Here is a 27490-nt window from a genome sequence, read left to right on the forward strand (position 1 = left end):
GTTCATAGTTTTTTGTTGATTCTGATTTTCACTTTCTTATAGTTATTCATTTTCCTGGTCCCTTGTTTAGATTTTCTAGATTCCTGCTATGAGTGAGACCATCCGGTATTTTTCTTTTTCTTTCTGGCTTATTTCGCTGAGCATGATCCCTTCCAGCGCCATCCATGTTGCTGCAAATTGCATGTGTTTATCTTTTTTGAATGCTGAGTAATATTCCATGGTGTCTATGGACCACATCTTCTTGATCCAGTCATCTATTTTTGGGCATTTGGGTTGTTTCCAAAGCTTAGCTATTGTAAACAGTGCTGCTATAAACATAGGGGTGCAGGTGTTCTTTGGAATTGATGTTTCTGTGTCCTTTGGGTAAATACCTAGGAGTGGAATTGCTGGATCCTATGGAAGCTCTATGTTTAGTAGGTCCAGAAATCTCCACACAGCTCTCCATAGTGGTTGGACCAGTTTGCACTCCCACCAACAGTGCAGGAGAGTTCCTTTTTCTCCACACCCTCGCCAACATTTGTTGTTGCCAGTTTTTTTAATGTGTGCCATTCTCACTGGTGTGAGATGGTATCTCATGGTAGTTTTGATTTGCATTTCCCTGATGACAAGTGATGTTGAACATTTTTTCATATGCCTGTTGGCCATTCGCATTTCCTCTTCAGAGAAGTTTCTTTTTAGCTCTTCTGCCCATTTTTTGACTGGATTATTTTCTTTGTTTTTGTTGAGGAGACTCAATTTCTTAATAGACAAGGATCAAGTCAGGACTGAGTTTGGGTTCATGTGCCTAAATGAGATCAACAGGCATCTTGTCAGTTCTCTGTTGAGAACTTTGACAACTTTAGAAAGTTAAAAAAATAAGGAGAGAAAAAGGAAAAGAAAAATGCCAGTGACTCTTTGAGGTGCCTATTTTTTTTTCTCAGCAAAAAACCCAGTGCTCTCTTCCACGACTGGGGATGTGTTTTCTGGTTTAACAATGTCTCAGTGTGACAAAGGATTTCATGCATTCAGGTATCCAGTTAGTAAGCCGAGGCTCTAGGAGGTTCTGCTCTAAGCAGGTTTTGAAAAGTGGAGTAAATGAGAATGAAGAGCACACGCACAATTACTGAACTTGGGACATTCACACAGGAGAGGCTCAGCCTGAATCGCTGTGTTGTTTTGATTGTTGATTTCAAGTCCACGGTGGCTACTGGTGTTAACCTGGAGCCGTTGGAGAGGTGGGGATTTTCCTAACTTTATCCCAAAACTGGATCCAAGAAGCAAGGTAGCAAGAGAGTCTTCAGCTTTCCACACCGGAGGGAATTCAGGGGTTTTCCTAGACCAGAGAAACCCACACTCATGTCAACAAGCTTCTCTGAGAGAGAATGAAGGATGGAGCTTGGGATCTATTCATCTCCTGAACCCTAATTTAGCACGAAGCCATCTTTACTATTGAATCTGAAAAGCTAAGGTGAAAGAAATTATTGCAATACATTCTCTTTCACCAGAATAGGAGATTTGGGGAAATCTGGATATGCCTACAGCAGTTGTCTCAAAGGTGAACTTCACGCTCAGCAGAGTTGGGGCACAGAGTTTAAGAACGATCATTTAAGAGGAAGGGAAAAGGTTTCATTCCAAAGCTCAGGCGCATGAGGGGCTCAGGGGACGGTGGTGGAGACTATGAGGCCTGGGTGGTAGGTGTGGCGTGGTCCCCAGACAGCTGGGGGTGTGATCATGTACCTGTGGGTCACAGACAGTGTTGTCAACTAATGTCACCTCAATATCGTCATCATCATCACCATCATCATTATCATAAAATGCTCATGTGAAAGCTAAGCAGGCATCTCTGTGCTCCAATGCCCACCTTGGGCACTGCCCTCCATACACCCCTGATTTTGAAGGTGAGAGTCTTGGACCTCTGATTAGCAACAGAACTCTATTCCTAAAGCCAGGGGAGCAGAGACTCCCCCTCCCCACCCCAGGAAATTGCATTCCCAGTTCACATCCTGGATCTGGCCCACAAAAGGGCTTTTAGGATGTTATGGATTGCATGTCTTAGCTGACCTCGCTCCTGGGTGTCCTATGTTAGTGTAAAGAAGTTAATTAAGCCTGTTTTGTGGAACCACCCCAGACAGGCAGGTTCATGGCTGATTCACAAAAACAGACACATCTTACAAATCTCTGAATCCAGAGGTCCTTGTTTCCTTCTTGAAGTTCCAGGGACACCAAGGGCAAAGGAAGCAGAGCTCAGGACAGCGGGAGCCCGGCTTTCTGCCGCCACCTTGTGGGCATGACCTGCCATGTGCCCTCCATGCTTGAGAAGCCCAATAAATCCTTTCAGTCACTGCTATTTCAGAGCTCTGTTACCAGTGACAGAACTCTTAGAGGAGCCTCATTTTTCTCTTTCTCCAAAAATTAAAAACCATCATGAAATAGAATGAAAATGTGGGGCAAAGTGTATACCATACCTGAGTGAAGCCTTCAGGTCACAGACACAGCTGTCACTTCTTCATTCTATTAACTTGACCCAGACACTTACAGGTTTTCTCATAGCTGAGAGGGATTAAGACCAATGATGAGGCCTCCCCGGTGGCGCAGCGGTTGAGCGCTGGGTTGCGAAGCTGCCCGCAGCCTCTGTAACGCCGGTTCGATCCCCGGCTGCTCCCCAGCCACCAAAGGAGGGTCCCACATGGCGCGCAGACCTCTCCTGCCGCCCGCTGCTCCCCTCAGCAGTGTACTTTGGTCCTTCTGCCTGCTCTGCTCCCCGCTCTGGCTCTAGTGAATTCTCTCACCCTCCCGCGCTTCTGACTGTACCCAGTGCTTGTATAAACCAAACAAACAAATAATAAATAAATAAGACATGCCTCTAGAAAATTAAAAAAAAAAAAAGACCAATGATGAGACACAGCTCATGAGGGATTAAGACCAATGATGAGGGATTAAGACCAACGATGAGGCACAGCTGTTGCAGAAATTATCTCAAAGGACATAGGTGAAAGACCCACCGCCTCGTAAGTTCACGGGGGGTGACCATGCATCCATCATTACTGTCACTTGTAGAATGTGCCCCTGTCTTTATAACTTGATTCCCAGAGGCTGCCTTCACCCCGCACCATCACAAAAATTCATGAAACACTGAGTTCTGGCTGCCCATTCATAGCTGCAGAAAAACCCTAGTCTTTTTTTTTTAATTAATTTATTTGTTTGTTTGTTTTGTTTATACAAGCACTGGGTACAGTCAGAAGCGCGGGAGGGTGAGAGAATTCACCAGAGCCAGAGCAGGAGCAGGGCAGGCAGAGGGACCGAAGTACACTGCTGAGGGGAGCAGCGGGCGGCAGGAGAGGTCTGCGCGCCATGTGGGACCCTCCTCCGGTGGCCGGGGAGCAGCCGGGGATCGAACCGGCGCCGCAGAGGCCGCGGGCAGCTTCGCAACCCAGCACTCAACCGCTGCGCCACCGGGGAGGCCCAAAACCCTAGTCTCTTGATCACAGTCGTTTCTCTGTAACTTTGCCAGTTCCCTCTTTCCAAAGGCGAATTGGTCCGTGCTTTGTTGATATGCTTTGTTTACCATCTTAGTTCTTTTTTCATTTCCTACAACCTGTGTGCAGCTTCATAGGTTGCGTCTTAACCCCCTTACACCACCAGGAAGGCCCTAAACTCTTTGTTTTAAATTGACATCAGTTTGTAACAACAGATAGGCATCACCACCTGATACCTATCAAGCCAGGGAGGGGTGCACTGGTGGGCTCGGTTTCCCGCGGGCTCGTTCGAGTACCCCCTGGAATCCCCTGCAGATACCAGAGCCCGCGGGATGGGCCTGGACCAGAGGCGATGTGGAAAGACTGGCTCCAACCCCGAGGTGGCTCTCTTGCCAAGCCAGTGCTGAGTTCGGGGAAAACCAAAAGAGTTGGTTTTTGTGGGTAACATTTTCCAGGATTTACCTGCGCACACACACAACTGTATCTATTTAATCAACATTTGTATGGATGAAAGAACTGATAGTTTTCTCCAGGCTAAGGATGATGCAACGGGATGATAATTGCAAAACTTAGCATTATTTTCAGTTTGCTCCTGAGACAGCGCGCGCCTCGCAGCTGCTTTCCGCTGTGGCCAATTTTCAGCTGCAAATATGACAGTTGTTTCAGCATGTGGACCACGGTAAGGGCAGGACTGGACACAGTGCAGGTTTTCTAAGATCCAGCAGACCGGGTAAAGGAGGAGTCAGAGTCCTCAGTGGGTTTTTGCAGGTCTTTTATTGGGGTTCACTAGGCATACGGCAGGCAGGGGTGCTGGGGGGCCGGGAGGCTGGCAGGCCTCCCAGCCCCCAGAAAATCCTCACTCTATCTGGGCTCTCTGGCCTTCTCTGCTTCTGCTGCTTCTCTGCTTTTCTCTCAGCTTCTCTTTTGGCTTCTTGGCTTCTGCTGGTGTCCCCGTGGCGCCGCCCTTAAAAGCCCAGTCTCAGCCCAGGTGAATCCCATCTACCTAGGCCCACACCCCACTCCAGGTGCCGCCATCAGGCCTGCATTCAGGACCGCAAGGATCCATCATCTCTCCTGATGGCGGGAGGGCAGAAAAGCCTGACATTTTTCCTTACCCTACAACCACACTGGGTCTCCACGGCGTCTCCGGCACTGGCATTATCAGGGAGCATTCCTGTGGCAGGCGAGGCTCGAGGAGGTGAAGTCACTGGCAGGTCGCAGAGCTGATGGGGTGGGGTGAGGGGGCGCAGCCTGAACCCCGCAGCCTGGACTCCCTCCTGCCGCACGGGGGCCTGACCCGAAGCGCACCCTGCCTAGAGCTCCTTGGAAGGGAGGGCCAAGTCAGCAGAGCCGAGCAAAGGCCCACACATCCCTGGGGGTGAGAATCGCCTGTGTCTGTTTAAAGCACCGGTGTTCTTGGGCCTGCAGGTGGCGCCTCAGGCTGCGCAGCAGCCCTAGGGGAGCTGGGTTTTTTTTTTTTTCCCTTTCCAAATTATGTGTATTGAGGTAAAGTAGGTTCACATCTCTGTATCTGCTTCCAGGGGGATTGGTTCACACCTCGACCAGTGTGCACTGCCGCGTCCTGCCCTCCACCAGCACACTCACCATCCTCCACCTCGGCTCATGGCCCCCCTCCAGCCCTCCTGTAAGGGCAGGACTGGACACAGGACAGGTTTTCTGATCCCATGCAGACCGGGTAAAGGAGGAGTCAGAGTCCTCAGTGGTTTTTGCAGGCTTTTATTGGGATTTACCCAGTACACGGCAGGCAGGGGTGCTAGGGGGCCGGGAGGCTGGCAGGCCTCCCAGCCCCCAGCAGGTCTTCACTCTATCTGGGCTCTCCAGTGACCTCTCTCTCTCTCTCTCAGCTTCTCTTTCGGCTTTTTCTGCTTCTCAGCTTCTGCTGGCGTCCCTGTGACGCTGCCCTTAAAAGCCCAGTCTCAGCCCAGGTGAATCCCATCTACCTAGGCCCACACCCCACTCCAAGTGCCCGCCATCAGGCATGCATTCAGGACCGCAAGGATCCGTCATCTGTCCTGATGGCGGGAGGGCAGAAAAGCCTGGCATTTTTCCTTACCCTATACCCTCCCTCCTCCACCCCAGCCCACCCCACCCCACCTCAGCCCACCCCAGCCCCATCCCCACCAGCGTCTGGCAACCTTTCCTCTCTGGCTGTCTCGTTTTGCAGCCAGATGTTGAGAGTTTATTATTGGTTTGGTTTTTGGCCCCTTGTATTTCTCTATGTTCCACATATAAATGAGAACAGCCTGACATTGTCTTTCTCCTTCGAACTTATTTCACATGGCATTCTATTCTCCAGGTCCATTTGTGTTGTTATAAGTGGCAGGAGTTCATCCTTTTCACAGCTGAGTAATATTCCACTGGGTGTACTTACCAGATTGGGGGCGGGCGGAGGAGCAGGATCTGTGCTTTTAAGAAACCCTGGCTGATTCACATCATGGGGGTGTTTGGTGACATTGGTTGAGAAAAGATTTTCCTCAGTATTCAAGTGATAAGGGCTTCTTGATTTTGACGTGTGTGATAAGAGGGCAAATGTGTCTAAGTATTGTATAGAGTCTCACACATCATGTAAGTTTTGTTAAACTGTTTTTTCCAAGGTTTGATAGAAGTAACATCGGTTTGTAACAATACATAGGTTTCAAGTGTACAGCCTTTGAACTCTACCCCTGTATTCACTACATTGTGTTCTCCGCTAAAAGTAGTTTCCATCTGTCAGACTCTGATTGAAATCTTGTAGCCAACGCTCTGGTGCCCACCATTTCACTCTTACAATCTGAGCCTGCTTTTGTTTGGTTGTTTGTTCGTTGGCTTTGCTGTTTTATCTTCCATATAAGCGTGAGATCACATTAAACTTTGGGTTTTTTTTTTAAGATTTTATTTATTTATGCATACAAGAGCTGGGGGACAGGCCAGAGGTGTGGGGGGTGAGAGAATTCACCAGAGACAGAGTGGGGAGCAGAAGAGGCAGGCTAACTGAGATACACTGCTGAGGGGAGCAGCTGGGAGACAGGAGAGGTCTGCTGCACCATGCAAGTTGCTCCCTGGCCAGGGGATTGAACTCGTGCTGCAGAGGCTGCAGACAGCTTTATAGGTTGCGTCTTAACCCCTTGCACCACCAGGGAGGCCCTAAACTCTTTGTTTTAAATTGACAAGTATGTATTCAAAAGCTTTAGGAGCTCAGTTAATAAACAAAGACTTCAATTTTCTTTAATCTCTTCTCCTTCCTTACCACTTACTCCTCAATTCCTTCTGTATTGTCTGGCCCCAACCCAGATCTGCAGAAATGCTTTATAAATTTATTGAAAATAGTTATTTTCTAAATAAATAATTAAAGTCAGTTTCAAAAGATTTCCAAGAATTCTCTGAAGTGTGGATTCCCAAACCACTCCCACCCCAGTACATGGTAGCACTGTGCACGCACACACACACACACACACACACAGTGACTTCCCTAAACTGCCCCACAGTCGTTGTTCTTTTTATTAAAGGAAAAAAGAATAATTCTGTGAGATCAAAGATGTATTGTTTAAAAAATTAAGTTCTGAAAACAGTCATATTTATGGAGTAAATAGTTTATTTACCTCCAGGAAATAGGCTCATATGGTCTTTTTATATATATGCCTAAGTTGATTGTTAAAAACTATTTTGCAAACTAAATAATCCTTTGTCTTAAAAAGGGAGTTGCTACTTTATCTCCTCTGGACTTTAGGTAGAAGGATGCTGAGGAGCAAGTCCAAGTTCCCTGCTGGGTTTCTCCTGTGTCCCTGCCACGTTATAGCAGTGGGAATCGTCTGCTCCACTGGGGCAGGTCCTTTTTCTCATTTAAATCTGAGGAGACCTTCAAATTCGCAGCTGAGGACACTGAGGTCTTGTTAGAGACCCTAAAGCTCATCAGTGGCCAAGGAAGTCCAAAAAGCGGAACTTCCCGGCACCCTTACAGCATATTCTCTGTCCCTCTGCTTCAATTCAGGACATGCAGGACCATCGTGAGTCTTTCATTGCATCATCATTCCTTTCATTGGAATCCTAAGCCTCACTTGTTTTCCCGCATCCCACGTTCCACAGGACGCCACGCAGAAGGTCAGGCACAGGTGTCCCCAGAACGCCCGCCACGCCCTGCACCTCCAAGCCCCCGCCCAGGGCGCACCTGCACCTCCGCAGCTGCCTCGGTGCAGGGCTCAAGAGGGCGGGAGCTAATCCCTGACCGTCTCTGTGCTGTGTCATGACATCCCTATGCCAACACCACAGAATTCAGCAGGACTACTTTTGTTGACCAGTAGAAATCAGGATGCACTAATTATACTAATATAAACCATAAGGCGTTCAATGTCCTGTTCTACCTAAAGCTCTCAATTAATTAAGAGAACATTCCTGAGGCTATCAAGCATGAATGTTTAATAGAGGACTCAGGGTAATAGTCACCAGTCCCCCTGGAACTCAGCAGGCCTGGGCTTTTCTAAGAACACAGCCAGGAGAGACCCCTGAAAGAAGGGGCACTCAGGACCCAGCAGCCACCGCCATCCCTCCCACAACCCCCTCAAACCTCAGGAATCCAACCTCCAGGCACCACACTGGACTCTTCCCCAGCACATCTGCCTGGGGTCAGGAGCCCATGCCCAGGGCAGCCTCCATGGGCACCAAGTAGGAGCCTAGTCCTGGGTACCCACTTAGCAGGGATGAGGGCCGAATCCCTCGTGGGAGGCAAACACAAGATCTTTTTTTTCAAAGATTTATTTATGCATACAAGAGCTGGGGTGCAGGTCAGAGGGGTGGGGGTGAGAGGACTCACCAGAGACAGAGCGGGGAGTAGAACAGGCCGATCTACTGAAATACACTGCCAAGTGGAGCAGCGGGCGAGATAGGAGTGGTCTGCTGCACTATGTGGGTAGCTCCCTGGCTGGGGCTCAAACTCACACACTGCAGTGGCTCATGCTGCAGTGGCTGCAGATAGCTTCATAGTACTGAGTCTTAACCCCTTGCACCACCTGGGAGGCCCCCAACACAAGCTCTTTTCTGGAAAGCTAACTTAGCCAGAGCTGAAGTCAGCAGGACGCTTTATCTCCTGAAAGGACTATTTGGAAAACTAGTGTCCTCCCAGGAAGCACCCATTTCCAACTTCATAAACAAGATATTTTGAAAGGAACTTCCTGGTTAAATACACAATCACGTGTCCAGTTACATAAATAGTATGCAGGCATTACAATGGAAGAGGAATAATCTGTGTGGTAATAATCACTGGGAAATACTGTGAAGCCAAAGAATGTGGGTCAGTGTGCTACATTATGTTTGTGTGCAAACCCAAGACAGATTACCTGTGTGTTATGTATAGGTACATGTATATTACATATAATATATAACTATATTTGCTTATAGTAGCATATAAGTATAATGTCTATAGTATACAATTCCATAAGTACATTATATTTAAATATTCTATGTACATATGTTTTCTGCAAAGGCCTGAAAAACACGTTAAGCTTAGTATTCCAATTAAAGACTAATCCTAGTGCGGATCTAGCATCCTGAATATATACATGCATGTGTGCAAGAGAGAGCCCAGTATATGTCCGCACACATATTCCTTTTATGCATCTAGCATTTCTGGAAGGATACATGATTCAAAGAAGTCTAGAGAGTTTTACATTCGTCAAGTTTAGGTGTTTCTCGGACATTCCCTCTACCAGAAAGCAGAATGCAAATCTATTTTTCTGTTCTTTTTCTTTTCACATTGGTAAAGCACCAAAGAATGAGAGCAGGAGAGACCAGGCAATTGGCAAAAGAAATAGCATGTTCAGCCTTGAAGATTAGACTAGACTAGCCTCAGGCACAAAGACAGGAGAACTTGCTCTGGCAGCAGCAGACTGAGAAGCAGTTTGGAACAAAGTTCCTTACACTGGGTGGACGCGAGCAGCTGACGAGGATTTCCTGGGCCTGGAGGTGCAAGGGGACATTTAGTGGGATGCACTTAGCACTTCTAGTGCACCCGCTGTTTCTAAAGTGCAGTTGTAATTCTGACTCCTCTCTTACAACCTGGAGCCTCTGCCTCTCTATAGCCACGTGGGTGGTTGTCCAAGAGTTGTGGCCCTTGCTGTCCCCCGCAACAGTTCATCCAGGGGTCCCCAGGCTGCAGGGAGTGCTTCTGTTAGGGTATCATGCCAGCCACCTCCCTCCGGAGGGAAGCATTCTGCCCAGCTTGGGACCGTTGGCGGAGAGTCTGGCGCATGCTGGCTCTCCCCCTTAGGCAATGACAGGATGTCATTTACCTGATACCTGCAGTGTGGGCAAGCCCCTGCGGCCAGCTGCGGCCAAAGCCCCGGGGCAGGAGTGACAGGCTTCCTGAAAGTCTGTTGTGCTTCCCCAGACTCTCATTCCTGCCATGGCGGCCAGCACATTCCAGAACATGCCTGCTCCTTGTTCCTGGATCCCAGAGTGAGAAGAATTTGGAGCAGAAACCCAGCCACCTGGAGAGCAGAGGGGGTGTGAGTGAGAAGTGTTTTCTCTAGGCTGAAGCTCGGCTGGTGTTGGCAAGTGTGGACTAGGAGCAGTCAGTTTCTGAGCAATTGTCTGCAGAAGATTCCAATGACTGGAGCTGGCATGGGAGCAGGGATTGGGCCTGGAATTGGGCTTTGTGCCCAGGACTGAGCTCTGGCATCTGTTTGCCCTCCGCAAGGAGGGGTGCCTCAGTGCCTCTGTGCTCCCCACGCTTTTCCCAGACATTCTCTCCCACACTCCACAAATAAGCAAGTCCCGGGCCCACATGTTTTTCATATGACTGTAACTCTACAGGCTCCTGTGTCCCCAGGAAACAAGGGACTTCCTGTCCTGCCCACTGTCTGCTACTTCTCCAGGGGGAGGCTTCTGCCTGGAAGACAGTGGTCGTAGTGTAACAGGGGAGTCCCCAGGAAAGGGGGAGATTCCAGGTTTCCTGCCCCACCTAAGGGAGGGTAGAGCTGAGCAGGGAGAGAAGAAGCTGCAGAGGAGACTGAGGAAGGAAGGAAGCAGGATGGGGAGCAAGAAGGAGACCTGGAGGAGGCACATGGAGCTGAGAGACACGTGAAGAAACTACGCTTGCCTTGTGGTCGTGGACGGGGTGACACAGATGTGGGTGAGACCCGTGGGGAGGGGACAATGGCGGGTTTTGTCTTGATTTTGATTTTGCTCTTTTCCTCCCAGACTTGTCTGGTTGTTTCTGAGCCTTTTCTGTGGGTCCCCACTGGAAGGTGCTTTAGACTTGGGGCAGGCTTTGGGGCCTTGCTCTGGGCCAATCCTGCTTGGGTGGACTTTTACCCATGAGGGGACAGGTGACTTTAGGTGCTTGATTTAGAAACTAGATTCTTTGCCTTTCCTGTCTTGTTTCCTAATTGTATTAAAGTTCCTTCCCATTAAAGTCTCCTATGTTTTGTGTTGATGCGGCGGATGGCAGAACCCATTTAGGGCAGGCAGGTTTGCCGGGTCTGGGCTGCCCCTCTCCCTGCCCTGTAACAGGAGCTGTGTGGGGCAGGGGACAGGAGAGCTTTTGTCCCATCTGTGAGCAGAAGATGCCCCTGTGGCTCAACATTTGTCCCCTCCGCCCTAAGCTAACATCCCACCACACCCAGTATTGACTTCCTTTCAAAAGACTGCTCTGCTGCATGATAAGAGCATCTCTCTCCTACTCACACACTTACACTCTGCTCCTTGCAACCTGGTGACCTGAACTCATTGCTTGAGAGGACACCTCCCCTCTGGTTGGGCATATTCACAAAAACTTACATTCATTGGCAAAAAAGTGCAGTGTTTTGAAATGGATTCCAATTCCCTCTCCCCCTCTAACCATGAAGAAAGGGGGCTCCATGAGTCCTTTCCTATGCAAATGAAGAAGCAGAGGTTCAGACATATTCATTATCTTGTCCAAAATCACAAGAGTGAGGACTAAATCCATATACATACACACCCTCATCTAGATCACCTAAGCATCATATAATTACTTGGGTATCACATAATGACTTAGGCATTATACATGTAATACCTAAGGCATTATACATGCAAGTGTCACACATACAATGCATAGGCATCGTAATATAATACCTAATATATTTACATCACTTCACTTCTTTATCTGAAGTCTTAGAGGTTAGGGTTCGTAATGGTAACAGCACATTTCCAACTAGAGATAACCCAGAATGAGGCCCAGGTTTCCCTTGTTTACTTATTTGGGAACAGGGATAGAAATCAAGGGAGAATATAAATGACCACATTCATTTTAAGTGCAAACAAATTTTCGATTGGATTTAATGTTTAGTTTTGAAAGTGCACCATGGGCTGGTACAGCAAAGGATGACTGAGACATAGCCCTGCCCACGGGGGGCAGGTGCTGGGGCTGGTGAGCCAGGCAGTTGGGCACAGGGTATGGCCGGGACAGTGCGGATGTGTGTGCCCATCGAGAGCACCAGGCATCTGCCAGGAGCTCGGACCAGAGGTGGACCAAGAGGAAGCAGCTAGGGAGCCAGAATGCACTTCCTGAAAAGAATTCTATCTAGATTGTGACATGAAAAACAAGTCTTGTTCAAGTCTTCTGCACTTCTTTTTTTAAAGACTTATTTATTTATTTATTTATTTATTTATTTATTTATTTATACAAGCACTGGGTACAGTCAGAAGCGCGCAAGGGTGAAAGAATTCACCAGAGCCAGAGCAGGGAACAGAACAGGCAGACTGATGAAGTACACTGCTGAGGGGAGCAGCGGGCGGCAGGAGAGGTCTGCAGCCATGTGGGACCCTCGCCTGGCGGGGATAGAGCCGGCGCTGCAGAGGCTGAGGGCAGCTTCGCAGCCCAGCGCTCAACTGCTGCGCCACGGAGGAGGCCCAAGGCTTCTGCACTTTGACTTTTACTTGTCTATTTTACCAGTTTCTGAGAAAGTGTATTTCCATTGCAATGGCAGACATTCACCTTCACTTACTACTATCTGATTTTGCTTTATATACTTGGAGGCTCATACTAATTTAGAACCATTTCATTAATTTTATAAATATCATATTATTAAGTGCCAATATTTAGTCCTATTAATGCCTTTTGACTCAAAATTTACCTTAAGGTAAATTTTATTAGTGTCTGTTTCGTGTAGTTTTTTCTACCACCTTCTCAGTCACTACAAATATGCATCCCTGACACCAGAATCTAACTGAATTAGCATTTCTCAGACACTAACATTTTATAATTTTAACTCCATTTATTATCCCACTCTCCAACCATTTGCCATTGCCGTAAGGTATTGTAATTCTAAATATATTTTAAATCTCTGACTATATTACATTATTATTATTTTCTAAGGCAATTATTAATTCAGATTTACTCACATTTCCATTTCTTTCTTTGCTGTTGATTTTTGCATGTCCAACATGATATCTGGATGATTTTTCTTTTGCCAAAGAAATATCCCTTAGCATTTTTCTTATCTACTGATGACCCATTTTCTCAGCCTTTGTGTCTCCGTATTTGTGTTTACCTCATACTCATTCTTCTTTTGTTTTTAAGATTTATTTATTCATGCATACAAGAACCAGGGTACAGGCCAGAGGTGCGGGAGGGTGAGAGGATTCACCAGAGACAGAGCGGGGAACAGAACAGGCAGACTGACGAAACACACTGCTGAGGGGAGCAGCAGGCAAGACAGGAGAGGTCTGCAGCACAATGTGGGTATCTCCCTAGCCAGCCAGGATCAAACCCACACTGCAGAGGCTGTGGACAGCCTCACGCTCATTCTTTAAGGATGCTTTTGTTAGCTCTAGAAGGTTGGGTTGACAATTATTCTCTTCCAGCACTGGTAAACTGCCTTTTCACTGTATTCTGCTTTCATAGTTTCTGTTGGGAATTCTGCTGTCAGTTAGTTGAGTGTCATAAGACTTTTAAGCCTAACTGATATAAAGACACACATATGTGTGTGCTGCTATTTACATACGCATATGTACATATGTTGACATGTTCACATGGCAGGTATTTGTCAGGTCTGCTGCCATCTTTTGAAAAATCTCCTGTGTCCATAGAAGCCCTACCCTGTCATTTCTGCCTGTCCATGCGAGAAGTCAGAATTAATCTCCCGGTGCCCTTTACAGCTAGGACAGACGCGTCACTGGAGCCTTGTCCCGCCTGGAGGCCCATGTGCGCTTGGGCTGGAGACAGGGTTAGGCCGCGGGGCTGTTGGCAGGAGCGGTAACGAGAGCATTTTGCCTTTAGAGGGCAGCAAAGCTTCAAGCATTTGAACCCGGGTTTCTTGGGAGCGATTCTGCTCTGGGTCCTCCGAGGTGCAGGTGCCAAGATTGGCTTTAACCAGCGAAGATTCTATGGCGGGAAATGCCTTGACGGTAAAATAGCCAAGGGCCGACCAGGGGCTGGGCACTCAGGCTGGGATGCAAGTGTGACCTTGAGCAGCGGCTGCTACTCAAGAGAAGCGATCGCTGGGTGGAAGCGTCCTGGGTGGCCGTGCAGCGGCTGCGAGGCTGAGCCAAGCCCTCGGGGAGTCCAGGAGCCGAGGTCCACGGTGGAAGGCCCCGCTCTCCCGGCCACAGCTCCGCCGGGCCGTGCCACCCATCTCCGTCACCGCCTGGAAGCCGCCCAGGGGCGGAGGCGCCTTGCTGCAAAAGCAGCTGTGTCGTTTTGGGGTGCTTTCACAATCTCTGCAGAGTTCTGCAAACGCGGTTGAAAACATTCCCTAATGGATGGCTGCCGCGTCGGTTGCGCAAGCCCTCACCTTTCACCGCGCCCCTGCGCTGGCTGCGGGCAGGTGATGGGAAGCGGGAAGCATCCAGGGGACCTGACTCAGCACCTCCTGCCTGGAGCCATGTGGGAGGTCCTGGGGCGCGGGGCCTGTAACCCCAGCTCGGGTGGTGGCACCTCGGGCGACTGACCCTATTGTGTGCGCTTCTTGCCTCCCTCCGCCTCCCATTCTTCAGCCTTGTTTTATTTATCGATCCCTTGGTTACTTCCTCCATGTCTGCCCTACCGGTTTCCTTCCCACCACCAAGGAACTGTCTAGCTGTGTGCCCTGTTGCACAAACTGACTTTGCATTGATCATTCCTCAACTGGAACGTCATTAACTCAGGGGAAGGTAAACAGTGTGGAGAGGAGCGCATGACCCCAAGAGGAGCAGTAAAGGACTGTGTTGAGGTAACATGATTTTCGGGATTATGTGAAATCATGATCTGGAAACTGTGATACCTAATCACGGGTAATGTCAACACAATTTCTGGACCCTTATGGGCTTTTCTAAACTTATCTTTTTCATGACATGCCTGTGGTGAGAGGGCAGGCATCTCCTCCTTCCCAAATGTCTTCCACATTTAGGGGGGAAAGAGGCATCTTACGGTTGTGCTCTATCTGCAGGTAAAGTAGATTCTGGGGCAGCAAACACAGGATTTGAAACACCGTCAGTAAAATCTTTATTCAAAGTCCAGTAACATGCATCTCACATGTTTTTAAAAGCTGCATTTTCAATAAAAATTTTCTTTAGGTTCTGTGATTTTAATTAATTTTAAGATTTATTCATATGGATCAACTTTCTGATAATTGAAAGACTTCATCCAAAAGAAACACTTAATGCCTTTTGAGGGAAATATTTATATACGTTGTTGCCACACAAGATGATAAATAAATGATCATTAGGACTCCCATAATAAATGTAAATTACATTAGGGTAAAATTCTGTATAGGCTGCAAATCAAGTTTCAAGAAGCTCATGTAAAATGTCTGCTATGCGTAGGTTCTTTATACCCAGATTATGAATTTCTGAGACTTCACAGCCCATCTCCTACATCCTGTACATTGGAAACTGCCCTGTATATATAGCCTTCCCTTCACCACACATTCCTTTTTTTTTAATTTAAATTTTATTTTTATATTCCCCATACAATTACAACACCCTTATTTTGACCCCAATCCCTCCTCTCCCCGCCCCCCACCCCCCAAAAAGTGTCTCTGGTTCATAGTTGTTTGTTGATTTTGATTTTCACTTTCTTATAGTTATTCATTTTCCTGGTCCCTTATTTAAGTTTTCTAGATTCCTGCTATGAGTGAGACCATCCGGTATTTTTCTTTTTCTTTTTGGCTTATTTCGCTGAGCATGATCCCTTCCAGCGCCATCCACGTTGCTGCAAACTGCATGTGTTTATCTTTTTTGAATGCTGAGTAATATTCCATGGTGTATATGTACCACATCCTCTTGATCCAGTCATCTATTTTTGGGCATTTGGGCTGTTTCCAAAGCTTAGCTATTGTAAACAGTGCTGCTATAAACATAGGGGTGCAGGTGCTCTTTAGAATTGACGTTTCTGTGTCCTTTGGGTAAATACCTAGAAGAGGAATTGCTGGATCCTATGGAAGCTCTATGTTTAGTAGGTCCAGAAATCTCCACACAGCTCTCCATTCACCACACATTCTGAACCTAAAGTCCATAACAAAACCAGGGGTTCAAAAACATGCGTAGGACAAAAACGCATCCTTATTTCCACTAAGCTCTTCGTTCATTTCCTTCAGTCATGGAAGTAAACTAGAGTGGTATTACCAATTACTAATACTTTGCCACCAATAAAAATCAGCTTCTCCTATATATATAGCTGCCACCGACATCTCAAAGCATTTGTGCTCTTCACCATTTTTAAAGCTTGGGACTCAGACTTGGCGCGGCTCCGAGCACGCATGTAACTACACACACAGTCACCACGGCTATGTAACAAATGCTGGCTACAGTATTTCTTGTAACTGTATTTCAACATCGTTTCCCTTGTAACCTTTTACTGTTTCGTGCGCTTCAAAGCAGCGCTAGAGAACAGGTCCCTAAGCCTGGCAGGTGCCAAGTTGGTCTTGGGCACTCACAAGGGTCCCTATGACCGCAGCGAGGAGCGCCTGTCAGCCTGCAGCCCTTCACAGGACTCGATCGCTGCTTGGGGAACCCACAGGGACCTCCATTTAAAGGGTGGGGAGACTGGGGCCTCCCTGGTGGCGCCAGGGGTTCAGCACCGCACTATTGTGCGAGCCACAGCCTCTGCAGCCCGAGTTCGATCCCCGGCCGGCCAGGGAGCTACCCACATGGCGCGGCGGACCTCTCCTGTCTCCCCGCTGCTCCCCTCAGCAGTGTGTCTCGGCTGATCTGCCTGTTCTGCTCCCCACTCTCTCTGGTGAATCCTCTCACCCCCCCATCTCCGGCCTGTACCCCAGCTCTTGTATGTATAAATAAATCTTTAAAAAAAACAAGGTGGCGAGAGCGTTTTTCCATATGTGGCAGCCCAGGGCAAGCAGCGAGGACAGGACGGACCCGCTTGATCTCCCACTTTGTCACCGGCTCCGAACCCCCGGAGGCGCCGCACCCCACTTCCTGCCGACTGCGCCCCCCCCCCCGCCCGGTCCTCCCGCGCCCGCCCGCCGCGTCAAGGCCGCCCCGGGCACCTTCGCGCGGGCACCTGGCGGAGGGGCCCGGGCCCAGGGCGGCGAGCGCGAGGCGCCTCCCTGTCTCGGGGTCGGCCAGGGCGCCCCCAAAAGTTCGGTGCACAACGCCCAGCCCGGCACCACCGCTGGGCCCGCGGGGCTCCCGCTCGCCACGCAGGCGGCCCGCGCGCGCGGTTCGGCCCGGCCCGCGCGCCCCGCCCGCCCGCCCGCCGCGGGGTCCCCCGGCCGCGCCCCGAGCGGAACCCGCGAGGCCTCCCCGCGGCCCCGCCGCGCTCGGGCGCCGGCCGGAGCGGCGCCGTTGGCTGACGTGGCGCCGCGCGGTTGGCCGGGGCGGCCCGGCGGGCCCTGATTGGCGGGCGCCGGCCCCGCCCCGCGCCCCGCCCCGCCCGGCCGCCGCTGCCCGCCCGCGCCGCCGCCCTCCGCGCGCCCCCGGCAGTTTGCGCCGCCGCCGCCCGCCCGCCGCCCGCCGCCCGCCCGCGCCCATGGCCGCCGCCGCCACCGAGGAGCCCTTCCCCTTCCACGGCCTCCTGCCCAAGAAGGAGACCGGGGCCGCCTCCTTCCTCTGCCGCTACCCGGAGTACGACGGGCGCGGGGTGCTCGTCGCCGTCCTGGACACCGGCGTGGACCCGGGGGCGCCGGGCATGCAGGTGGGCGCGGGGGGCGCGGGGCGCGGGGGGCGCGGGCCGGGCGCGGCGGCCCCCGGACAAAGCGGCGGCCCGCGGCCCGCAGCCCCCCGGCCGGCCCGGCCCGGCCCGGCCCGCGCGTCCCGGCTGGGCCCGAGGAGGACGCGCCGCGCGGGGGCCGGAGGCCCGAGCGCCCCTCGGAACTTGGCCCGGGCGCCGCCGCCGGCCGGCGGGGTTCGGGGGCACCGCGGCCTCGGGGCGACGGCCGGGCCCGGGGTCACTCGCCAACTTCCGCGCGGCCCGGGGCGCGGGGCCGCGGACGCCCGGCCGGGCTTTGTTCGCCCCGGAGAGCCGGGTTTGGGGTTCGGGGAGCGCCGCAGCCTCCCTGGGAGGAGGCTGCCTTGGGCTCGGGTCTGTAGCCCCCAAAGCAAAGACAGTGCGCCGGGATGACGCTTCTTAAAAACGACTTGGTGCTGCCCTCGGCGCCCTGCCAGCGCTGCCTGCCCCGCGAGGTGCCTTCCCGGGAGCGGGTGTTGGCAAACCGTGGCCCTGGATGGAAAGTGTTCCGCGTAGGGTCTGCAGCCTGTCACTTCGCTGTGTTGCTGAAGTCCAGGAGTGAACAGAAATGCCCCGGCGCGAAGCCGCAGCTCTCCACGGTGCGCCCTGGCGAGCCCCCCGCAGGCTGACCCCTGCCAAGTGCCAGCCCTGCGCCCGTGCGCCCTGCGCGCCTTTGTCCACTGGACGCTGAAGTTTAGTGATTGTCCCCCTGCCTCGCGCCCCGGCTCCCCTGGCGCCTTCCTCTGCATCCTCTCCCCTCGGGCTCTCCAGTAACCGTGGCCCTGGGGAAGTTAGGAAATAAGCGGGAGAAAAGCGAAACATTCTGGCAGGCTGTAGGGAACCTCTCTGGGAATTCCGTCGTCTCCTGTTAATTCTGGAGCGGCCCCGGGATTGCCACCCCGCCAGGCAGCGTTGGCGAGGCAGCCGCGAGCAGGTGATGCGTCCCCTCCGAGGCCCTGGCTGCACACTTGGCTCCGTGACAGCGAGGACTGACATGGTGACAGCCGTCACCTCGGTGAGGCTTTATTGCAGAGTAGTAATGGTCCCCATTCTATTGTGGGGTGTGTTTACTTTTTATAGGAGTAAGTGGGAGGCGAACAGCTGGGGTAAGTGGTTCTCTGGTTCTTGTGTCAGGATAATAAGCGCATGGGACGGCCTGGGAGGAGCCGTCTGGGTAAGAGCGCTTTTGTAGAATTCCGCATGTCCGCTTGTCAGATTGCTTTCTTGCTCTCTAAAGCAGCCGTAATTCTGATCTCACAGTGTTACTATGAACACTGATCGCAAAGATTGGCTTCTTAAAGTGCTTGAGGAAAAATGTTCAACTACTTTTTTTTTTTTTTGAGTAGGACATTTGGTAGATTATCCTTAACCCATAACTCTCTGAAGGTTCAATAGGTATTAAGTATGTAGTAAATTGCGCGTAATAAATGTTTGAGTGATGATAGATCATTGATGTAAAGTGAAAATGTCACTCTTCTGACAACGTTAGCTCTGTGGCATTAGCCTGGTCATGGCCAGGTAAAGTCAGGAAGGCAGTTTGCATGGTGAGTGAAGTTTTAACACATTTATTTTGTCGACTTCTGTGGATATCACTAAGATGAAAAGTTAGGTATGACTAAACAAGGAAGGAAAGAATGAGCTAGGAGGGGAAAGAGGCCACATGGACCCTTGGAGAGCCAGCTGGGGCCTGAGTGGGCCCCGGGAGAACACAGCGGTGCTCTCTGGCCGGCTGTGCTTGTTCACAGTGGAGAAAGCCGCCTCAGAGGAGTCGTGATTGCAGAAGTAAGGCTTTCCTTGGCAAATACTCAGGCCAGGTGCCCGATGTGTTAAATGATGTAGCCATTGCAAATGTCGCCACTGCACACTGTAATGCCTTACAGAGACTGGTGAACTGGACCCATCAGGCTCCAAAGTGGAGAAGCCGCAGGGGTGAACCTGGAAATGAACAGGCACTTGGCGGCAACTCTCCTGTCTCTTCTCTCTAACCTGCCCTTCATGTCGCCTAAGTTATTTTACTGAAAACAAACCCAAAAAAGCCTTCCCTTCCACCCCTGTTTAACACAACAAAGCAAAACTATGTTGGCATCCCCAGTCACCTTTGCCCCCAAATGCAAAAAGTTGAACTTCCTGTGGCTCGCGCCATCCAGCGCAGGCCGGGTCTCACCTGACCGTTTCTCCCGTCCGCATCCTGCATCCTATCCACGCCTGTCTCTCCCACTCACCTGGTTGAGCCAGGGCTTTTCCCGACACCTGCCTTTGCACGTGAAGTTTAATCTGCTTGCTGGCCTTCCCCCATCACCTGTAAACTGCCTAAGCCTTTAAGATCCAGCTGGGTTTGACCGCATTCCCTCTTGGGATAGCTGCTGGTCTAGCTCATCCCCTGCTGTGCGCGGCTGTGCAGGTACCCACATGGGGGGGGGGGGGGGAGCCCCCAGGGCTTCAAAGAGTGGCATGACCCAGCCCCGCCTAACAGAGTCTCTCTGTTCTCAGAGGAGTTTGTTCACATCCAGGAGAGCACTTAAAGCATTTCCTTTCAGGATTGATTCATGTGTCTTTCTCCTGGTTAAGTTAAACTGTGTTGAAGATACATATCAAAATGTATTTTGTATCAAATGTGCTTGTAACATTAAGTATCATTGATGAGTGGGGGGCTGCCTGTGTAGAATGTACCCTTGTTTCCTCGCGGAGAGAAAATGATTGAGAAGGAGGTGAAACCTCGGTGTCCTCAGCCCAGTTTCCCTTGCCTTGCGATCTCCAGTGGAGGGTTGCCTTACCTGATGCCGAAGTGTGTGGAGAGAAACTTGCTTCTATAAAAGGACATTTTGATGAGCCGCAGAGAGGGCCTCGTAAGAGGGTAACCACGGAATCCCACCCAGATCTCCAAGGGTGAGTTTCTCGGAGAGGGGTCTGTGAGTGTTCTTCATCAGCCGTGCTGCCTTGGTCCCGCAGCGCTCTGCTCTCTTGAACCCGAAGATAGTGGAGATGGAAGATGTGTGTTCTTGGTCCTGGGGTATCTCTGGCTTGTGCATGTTCAGAATGCATTGTAAAAGAAGTCACCTGCCTGTTTTCACTGTCTGGTCTAGCTACTTTTAACTTGAAGAGTATCTATTTCTTAGTTGTTTCCGTTTTTTATTTGGGTAGATTTTCCTTCCATCCTTTGTGCTTAAAGCTTCTTAAGCAAGCCCATCGAAATCAGTATCTGATTTAAGTTTTATCATAACTTTACCAGGGAGTGGCATGGCTTGCGCAGGAATTTTTTTTTTTTTTTTAATTATGTGTTTGAGGCTTCTGAGTAGAGGCTCCCTGTGCGTGGAGAACACTTGTTGCGGCTGCAGGCTGTCTCCAAGAAATAAGCGTCTAGTTCGGGACCCGCCACGTGTGAAGTGACAGCTGTGCCCCGGAGGCCATGTGCCCCGACAGAGCTCTCAGGCTGCTTGCTTGATGGCTGCATGATTGGAGCAGGGTCCGCAGGGAGCCCCCTTGCTTTGCCCTGTAAAGAACAAACTGTGCCCCTTTGTCTCCTCCACCATGACTGTGTCTGTCCGCTGGTGTTGGGGGGCGGGCTTTGACCAGAACGTCCTGAACTTTGAGGCGAAGAGTGAAGCCTGCGGGTGACGAAGTCAGGGGGTTTTGGGTGTGGGTGCTTCCCCCCGCCCCGACTCTCTGAGTCTTTGTGTCTGATTCCCGCTGGAAGCTTGGTGCGGATAGCTTGAAAATTACGGATCCCCTCTAGGTGAGCCCAGAAGTGATTTTTCCACCAAAGCAACACGGCAGTCCAGTACCGCTGTGATCACCAGCTGTCACCGCGGCCCCGAGGAACGTTTGTGAGCCAGCCGAGGAACCACACCTCGGCAAAAGCAGCTTCATGCTGAGGAATTCTCGCCCAGTGGAATGTGAATGTGTGGCTGTGCAGTACCTGTGGGCTCTGCTGGGTTTCGGTTGATTTGGTAAATAGAACAGCCTTGGTCCTTGCCTTGTGGGGCTTCTCTTCAAAGAGTGGCTTTAGGTTGAGAATCACTGTGAGCATAAAGCAAGTCGCGTTCTGTCAGGTGGCGGGAAGCTCGTGCAGGTGTTGTGCAGAGGACTGGCAGGAACAGCTGGTTTCACTGTTGCTTTCAGTGGAAGCCAAGAGTGGGCCCCGGGAGGCTTGGCAGGAGACGTGCAGTCCAGAGGTGATGGTGGTGGAGGGAACAGAAAACTGGCGGCGAAAACCAGGAGAAGGTGAATTTGAACTACGTTTTAGAGGGAGAACGAAGAGGTCTTCCTGGTGGATGTGCTGGGAGCAGTGAACTGGAATGAAGACTCAAGGACTTTGATGTTGCTGATTGAGCAACTGGACGTGTTGGTTCCTAAAATGGCAAAGCCTGGCAGGAAACAAGTATCAGGGTTAGGTTTGAACTTTCGACTTAAGTCTGAGTGTTCGTGTGGCGTCCCGTGTGGCATCCCGTAATGAAATGCTACTAAACACTTCCCCTCAAAGTTGGTGCTCGTCCAGCCCAAAGCTTACTGCTCAGATCTTCCCTCACGCTCCTTCTCTGCGTCTCCACTGGCCTCGTTCAAGTGGAAGTCCCTGCTCCACCTGTTCCTGTCTTCCTTTTTCTCCATGGCGCTTTTCACCCTCTGAGATGTTATATATTTGACTCTGCTTTTTTGGGCTGCGTGTAATGATGTCAGATTTGTGACATCGGGGATTTTTGTGTGTTGATCATTGCTGTACCCCGACACCTATTGGTAGTTACACTCAGTAAGTATTTGCTAGCGCACATATGAAGCCACTTTCAGGGATTCTGTGATGTTTCCAGATTTGGCTTAAGACAATCCAGTTATCTTTTGTAAGTGATGGCAGGTTTTATGGGATATTTCACATATTTGAACATGTGCACACCCACAAATATGGGGATTAGCATTGTTTTAAGGATGAAAAAGTAAAGTCTAATTCATAGTTTCTTTTCTTTTGGGGGGTGGGCAAGATACCCTGAACTCAGGATTACAAATAATGTAGTTTATAATTCATATTTAATTGTCTCTTAATTTCCAGGTTACAACGGACAGAAAACCAAAAATCATCGATATTATCGACACAACGGGGAGTGGGGACGTGAACACGGCCACGGTGGTGGAGCCCAAGGACGGGGAGGTGGTCGGCCTGTCGGGGAGAGTGCTGAAGGTGGGGCCTCGGCTTCCTAAACGTTTTCTTCTTTTTCTAATGTTGCCTCAAAGCGGCAAATGCCCAGTGGTTGGGTGTGGGTGTTAGCTTGTGCTGTGCAACAGAGTGCCCTGAAATGTGACATTTTTAACCCCAAACATTTATAATTTCCCCAACAATTTTCAGTTCCCTTTACTCTGCAGCCTCCAGCATTGGTAACTCTGGCTTCTGATGTCTCAGTTCCCATTTTCTTTGTCCTTTGGGTTTTTTCTTTCTTTCTCTTTTTCTAACTTTAGTAGCATTCTAGAAGGGAGCACAGTGTTGTGTTTAAATTTTACCTTATTCGGGCCTCCCTGGTGGCGCAGCGGTTGAGCGCTCGGTTGCGAAGCTGCCCGCAGCCTCTGCAGCACCGGTTCGATCCCCGGCTGCTCCCCGGCCACCGGAGGAGGGTCCCTCATGGCGCGCAGACCTCTCCTGCCACCCGCTGCTCCCCTCAGCAGTGTCCTTCGGTCCTTCTGCCTGCTCTGCTCCCCGCTCTGGCTCTGGTGAATTCTCTCACCCTCCCGCACTTCTGACTGTACCCAGTGCATGTATAAATAAATAAATCTTTAAAAAATAAATAAATAAATTTTACCTTATTCAATTTGAAGTTATTTTTTAAATCATCATTATTTAGACTTACATATTTAAATAAAATGTAAGTCCAGACGAACAACACAGCCAGTTAGATTCGATGGCAGCCAAGTGGGCACACAGTCTCGAGGCCAAACAGCTGAGGCTTGCGCCTCCTGTGAGGTCAACCCTCATGGTGACACCCGGCTCTGGCTCCTTGGGAAGATGTTAATGCATTGGACATGCCCACTCTAGGAGACAGGAGGGGCGACCAGAAGCTGTTCCTTTGCATAGGAACTTCATTGTAGTTACATGGAATTGAAGCCATTTTAAAGGTCAAAGTATTGACTTTTTTTTAAAAAAAAAAAATTTATATATTTATTTATTTATTTATTTATACAAGCACTGGGTACAGTCAGAAGTGCGGGAGGGTGAGAAGATTCACCAGAGCCAGAGCGGGGAACAGAAAAGACAGACTGATGAAACACACTGCTGAGGGGAGCAGCGGGCGTTGCAGGAGAGGTCTGCGCGCCATGTGGGACTCTCCCTGGCTGGCCAGGAATCAAACCAGGAGCTACAGAGGCTGCGCACAGCTTCGCAGCCCAGCGCTCAACTGCTGCGCCGCCAGGGGAGGCCCAAAGTATTGACTTTAAATAGTCAAAATATAACACTTTGATTCTTCATACGTATAGAATACTCAGATGTGTAAAAATGCCATATTCCATAATTGCCTCCTACAGTTGGGTTTGCTTTAACTTGGTTAGAGCGTCGAATCACATAACTTTTATAAATTTTATTTATAAATGTAACTTATTTTATTACTGTTATTTTCTGATTGTCTTTAGCTTAATTTTTGTAACTAACATGTGTCTTTCTTGTGAGAGAAGCACATAGTCATGATTTCAGAAGTATCTGGTTGCATGGACCAGATGAGATTTTCATCTCATTTACAATTAAATATAACTTGTCCGTTGGATTATTTTTATTCTACTTTATTGCATTCCTCAGAGAAATTACAGGTTCTGTTCTCAACCATTGTAGAGCGAGTTGTATATACTTTTTGTTTTCCCAATTCATGTAAAAGTTTTATTTACCCCTTATTTTAGCCTATTAGCTACCTGATAGAATTATAGCTACAAAATAATATACATGCCTTAATTAAAAAATTCTTTATTGCTAAAAAAAAATACTAGTCATCAGAGCCTTCAGCAAGCTGTGATCTTTTGGCTGGTGGTATGCCTTATAAAAACTGGGACATCTGTGAGGGATAGTAGAACCAGGTGTATCATTGGCTATTTTAAATAATTATGATTAAGTATGTCAACACCTGTTTATGTGGTTTTAATTATTCCATTTAACCACTTGGCATCTCACCATAATCATTTGGCATCTCTTTGTAATCTTGTGCAAAGAAGTCACCACTAACCTAGGCTTACAAAGTCACCTGCGTACCATGTACCTGTGATTAACAGCCTTTGATTCTGCCAACCAGTGACTGCTGGCTTTTTGCTGTTGCAACACTTTACTGTTGTTGTTATGTCACAGGCTGTTGTAAGAACATTAGAGGGAAGAGTCCCTGTTCTCCAAAGAAGATCTATAAGTTTTTATTGATGAAAAGTGCTAATTTGTATGCCAACATACTTGAACTTGCACATATTCCATGCATAAAGTGGATTCAGAATTGATTAATGATAGGTAGGCTTTTTGAAGTCTACAGATCTTTGAAGGAGATCTGTGAATGATATTTCTCCCTTGTTGTGAGAAAATTTCATGCAAAGGTTTCAAACCTAGGGAATAATTTGATGTGGGACTTGGGATGAGACAGTTCCTGATACTGCGTGTGCAAAAGTAGATTAGTCAGCAACTCTGAGTGGCCGGTAGTTTAGCCTCATAATTTATACACATGTCGAAACTACTTTGATAAACCGTGGTCCCTGTGATTACAAATGTGAATAATGCACATCCTCCTGCTTGACATTCCAGGTTGGTTGATGTGCGATGCATTGTTGAGAATCCTAAGGTAGAGGCTGCTTTCTGCTCTTGCACGTGAGGAAGTGATAGCCTGTGGGGCTCACCCAGTCGCCAGCGGTGGAGTTGGGAGTCACAGCCAGGCTTATCTTTAGGCACCACATCCTTGGCGAGGAATTAAATTTTCTTTTGCTTTTGCCATTGGTAAACTGGTCTTATTGTTTCCACCATTCTACTAATTAAAACTTCTAAGTATTTAAATACTTTGAGATAGTTAAAAATACTGTCATAAGATGTTACATATAGTCAGCATTTTATACAACACTTTTCTTAGGAACTGATAAGGCTCTTATTTCATTTGCAGGCATTACTCCTGTTTTACGGTTAGAGCAGCATGAAGTTCTGTGTGTTAGCAGGAGCTTAGGGGTTCTGTGAGTTGCCTCTCCTCCCCCAGTCCATGGGGAATGGTGAAGGCGGAGGCAGGTATCCTCGGTGCTCAGAGTGAAAGATGTCGGCGGCTCGATGAGGCGGCCTGTATTGAAAGCACTCCATAAACTCTGAGGCACTGCGTACATGAAAGGCTTCCTAGCCGAACCGCCTTGTTTATGCACGAGAAGAAAGGAGACACTGAGATATTAAGAGGCACCTAAGAGTATTAAAAAAACTTAAGTTCTACCACGTTGAGCCATGAGGATGGAGGAAGGTACCCTGTCCCATAGGCTGTCACTGGAATTGGTAAGCAGTGAGTGAGCCAACAATTGACTTCTTTTCTGCAGATCCCTGCCAGTTGGACAAATCCCTCCGGCAAATACCATATTGGCATAAAAAATGGCTACGACTTTTACCCAAAGGCTCTCAAGGAGAGGATACAGGTAATAAATACTTGCTCTGCTATGGTGACTTACTTACTTCTTAAATTTTTTTTTTAATATTTATTTTTATTTATACATGCACTAGATACAGTCAGAAGCACGGGAGGATGAGAGAATTCACCAGAGCCAGAGCAGGGAGCAGAACAGGCAGACTGACGAAGTACACTGCTGAGGGGAGCAGCGGGCGGCAGGAGAGGTCTGCGCGCCATGCGGGACCCTCCTCCGGTGGCCGGGGAGCGGCCGGGGATCAAACCGGCGCTGCAGAGGCCACGGGCAGCTTCGCAACCCAGTGCTCAACCACTGCGCCACCGGGGAGGCCCTACTCCTTAAATTTTATTCCTGGTGAAGAAAGACTTTTTTCATAAAATCTCGTGGTTTTTTTTTTTTTTTTTTTTTTTTTTTGGAGTCTGGGAGGCTTTCAAGCAGTGGCTGCTTAAAGGCAGACTGTTCCATGCAATGTTACCCATTTAAAGTCGAGGTCCTTAATCTTGCACACATGGGTGAGGCTGGGGACGAGTACACTGAAGTGACATTCAAAGTTTTGTGTTTGTGTCTTTTTGGAGGTGGGATATAGCTTCATTGAACTTTTAAAGGACTTTTTTTATCTCAAAAATTCTAAAGCCATTTGCTGTGCAGTCTGAACTGCTTCACTTGTTCATACTCCTGTAGTCTCTGCTGCAGCCCATTTTTCTTGATGTTTAGCAGCCCCTTGACCCCAGTAAGTTGTCACTCAGTACTAAGGAAAAGATTACTAAGAACTCCAGCAGCTGAACTCTAGGAAACACAAGCCTGTCATTAGAGAAACAAAAGGTGTAAATTGAGCGATGGTGAGCCTCCTTTAAAACAGTCCTACTCCCTGGGGCTTTAGGTGCTGCTGAAAATGTGTGAAATGTGAAATAACTGTGCTTGATTTAGCCAGAAGCCAAAAGTAGCCATTGAGAACCTGAAATGTGGTTCGTATGATTAAGAAATTTAAATTTTAATTTCAGGTGATTTTTTTTAAGAATTAAATAGCAGCCTATGGCTGCCATCCTTGAAAGCCTGCTTTGGAAGGCTCCTGGCCCACCGGAGCTGGCACAGTTCAGGGTTCCTGCTGTAGGGGAGTAAGGGCCTGCGTGGTGGGACCACTGGGTCTCTCATCCGAACACCATGTTTGCTACTTGCTCACCCCAGGAGTCCATGAACCATAAGAAGTTACATGCACAATATATAATGTATATTATCTTTACATATTGTCAGTTTGCAATCATTCTTTAAAGTGAGCACTTATGTAACTTAGCTTTGACTGGATACTGTTTCACTGTAAAATTTCAGACTTAAT

At 49.2% G+C, this 27490-nt stretch overlaps 1 protein-coding gene across 2 annotated transcripts in view; it reads left to right on the forward strand.

Annotated features, from left to right (window-relative positions):
• Positions 1-17373: 17373 nt before the first annotated feature.
• TPP2 (tripeptidyl peptidase 2) overlaps positions 17374-27490 on the forward strand; it is a gene marked incomplete at both ends in the record, with an annotated part of 48541 nt that continues 38424 nt past the window's right edge. For both annotated transcript variants that reach the window (XM_084234362.1, XM_084234361.1), the window contains 3 exons: positions 17374-17538; positions 22610-22738; positions 26074-26169. In XM_084234362.1, the coding sequence (XP_084090488.1) occupies positions 17374-17538; positions 22610-22738; positions 26074-26169 (390 nt within the window). The remainder of the gene's footprint in view (positions 17539-22609; positions 22739-26073; positions 26170-27490) is intronic.

The sequence above is a fragment of the Talpa europaea genome (genome assembly GCF_964194135.1).
Source record: "Talpa europaea genome assembly, chromosome: 6".
NCBI classification, from domain to species: Eukaryota; Metazoa; Chordata; class Mammalia; order Eulipotyphla; family Talpidae; genus Talpa; species Talpa europaea.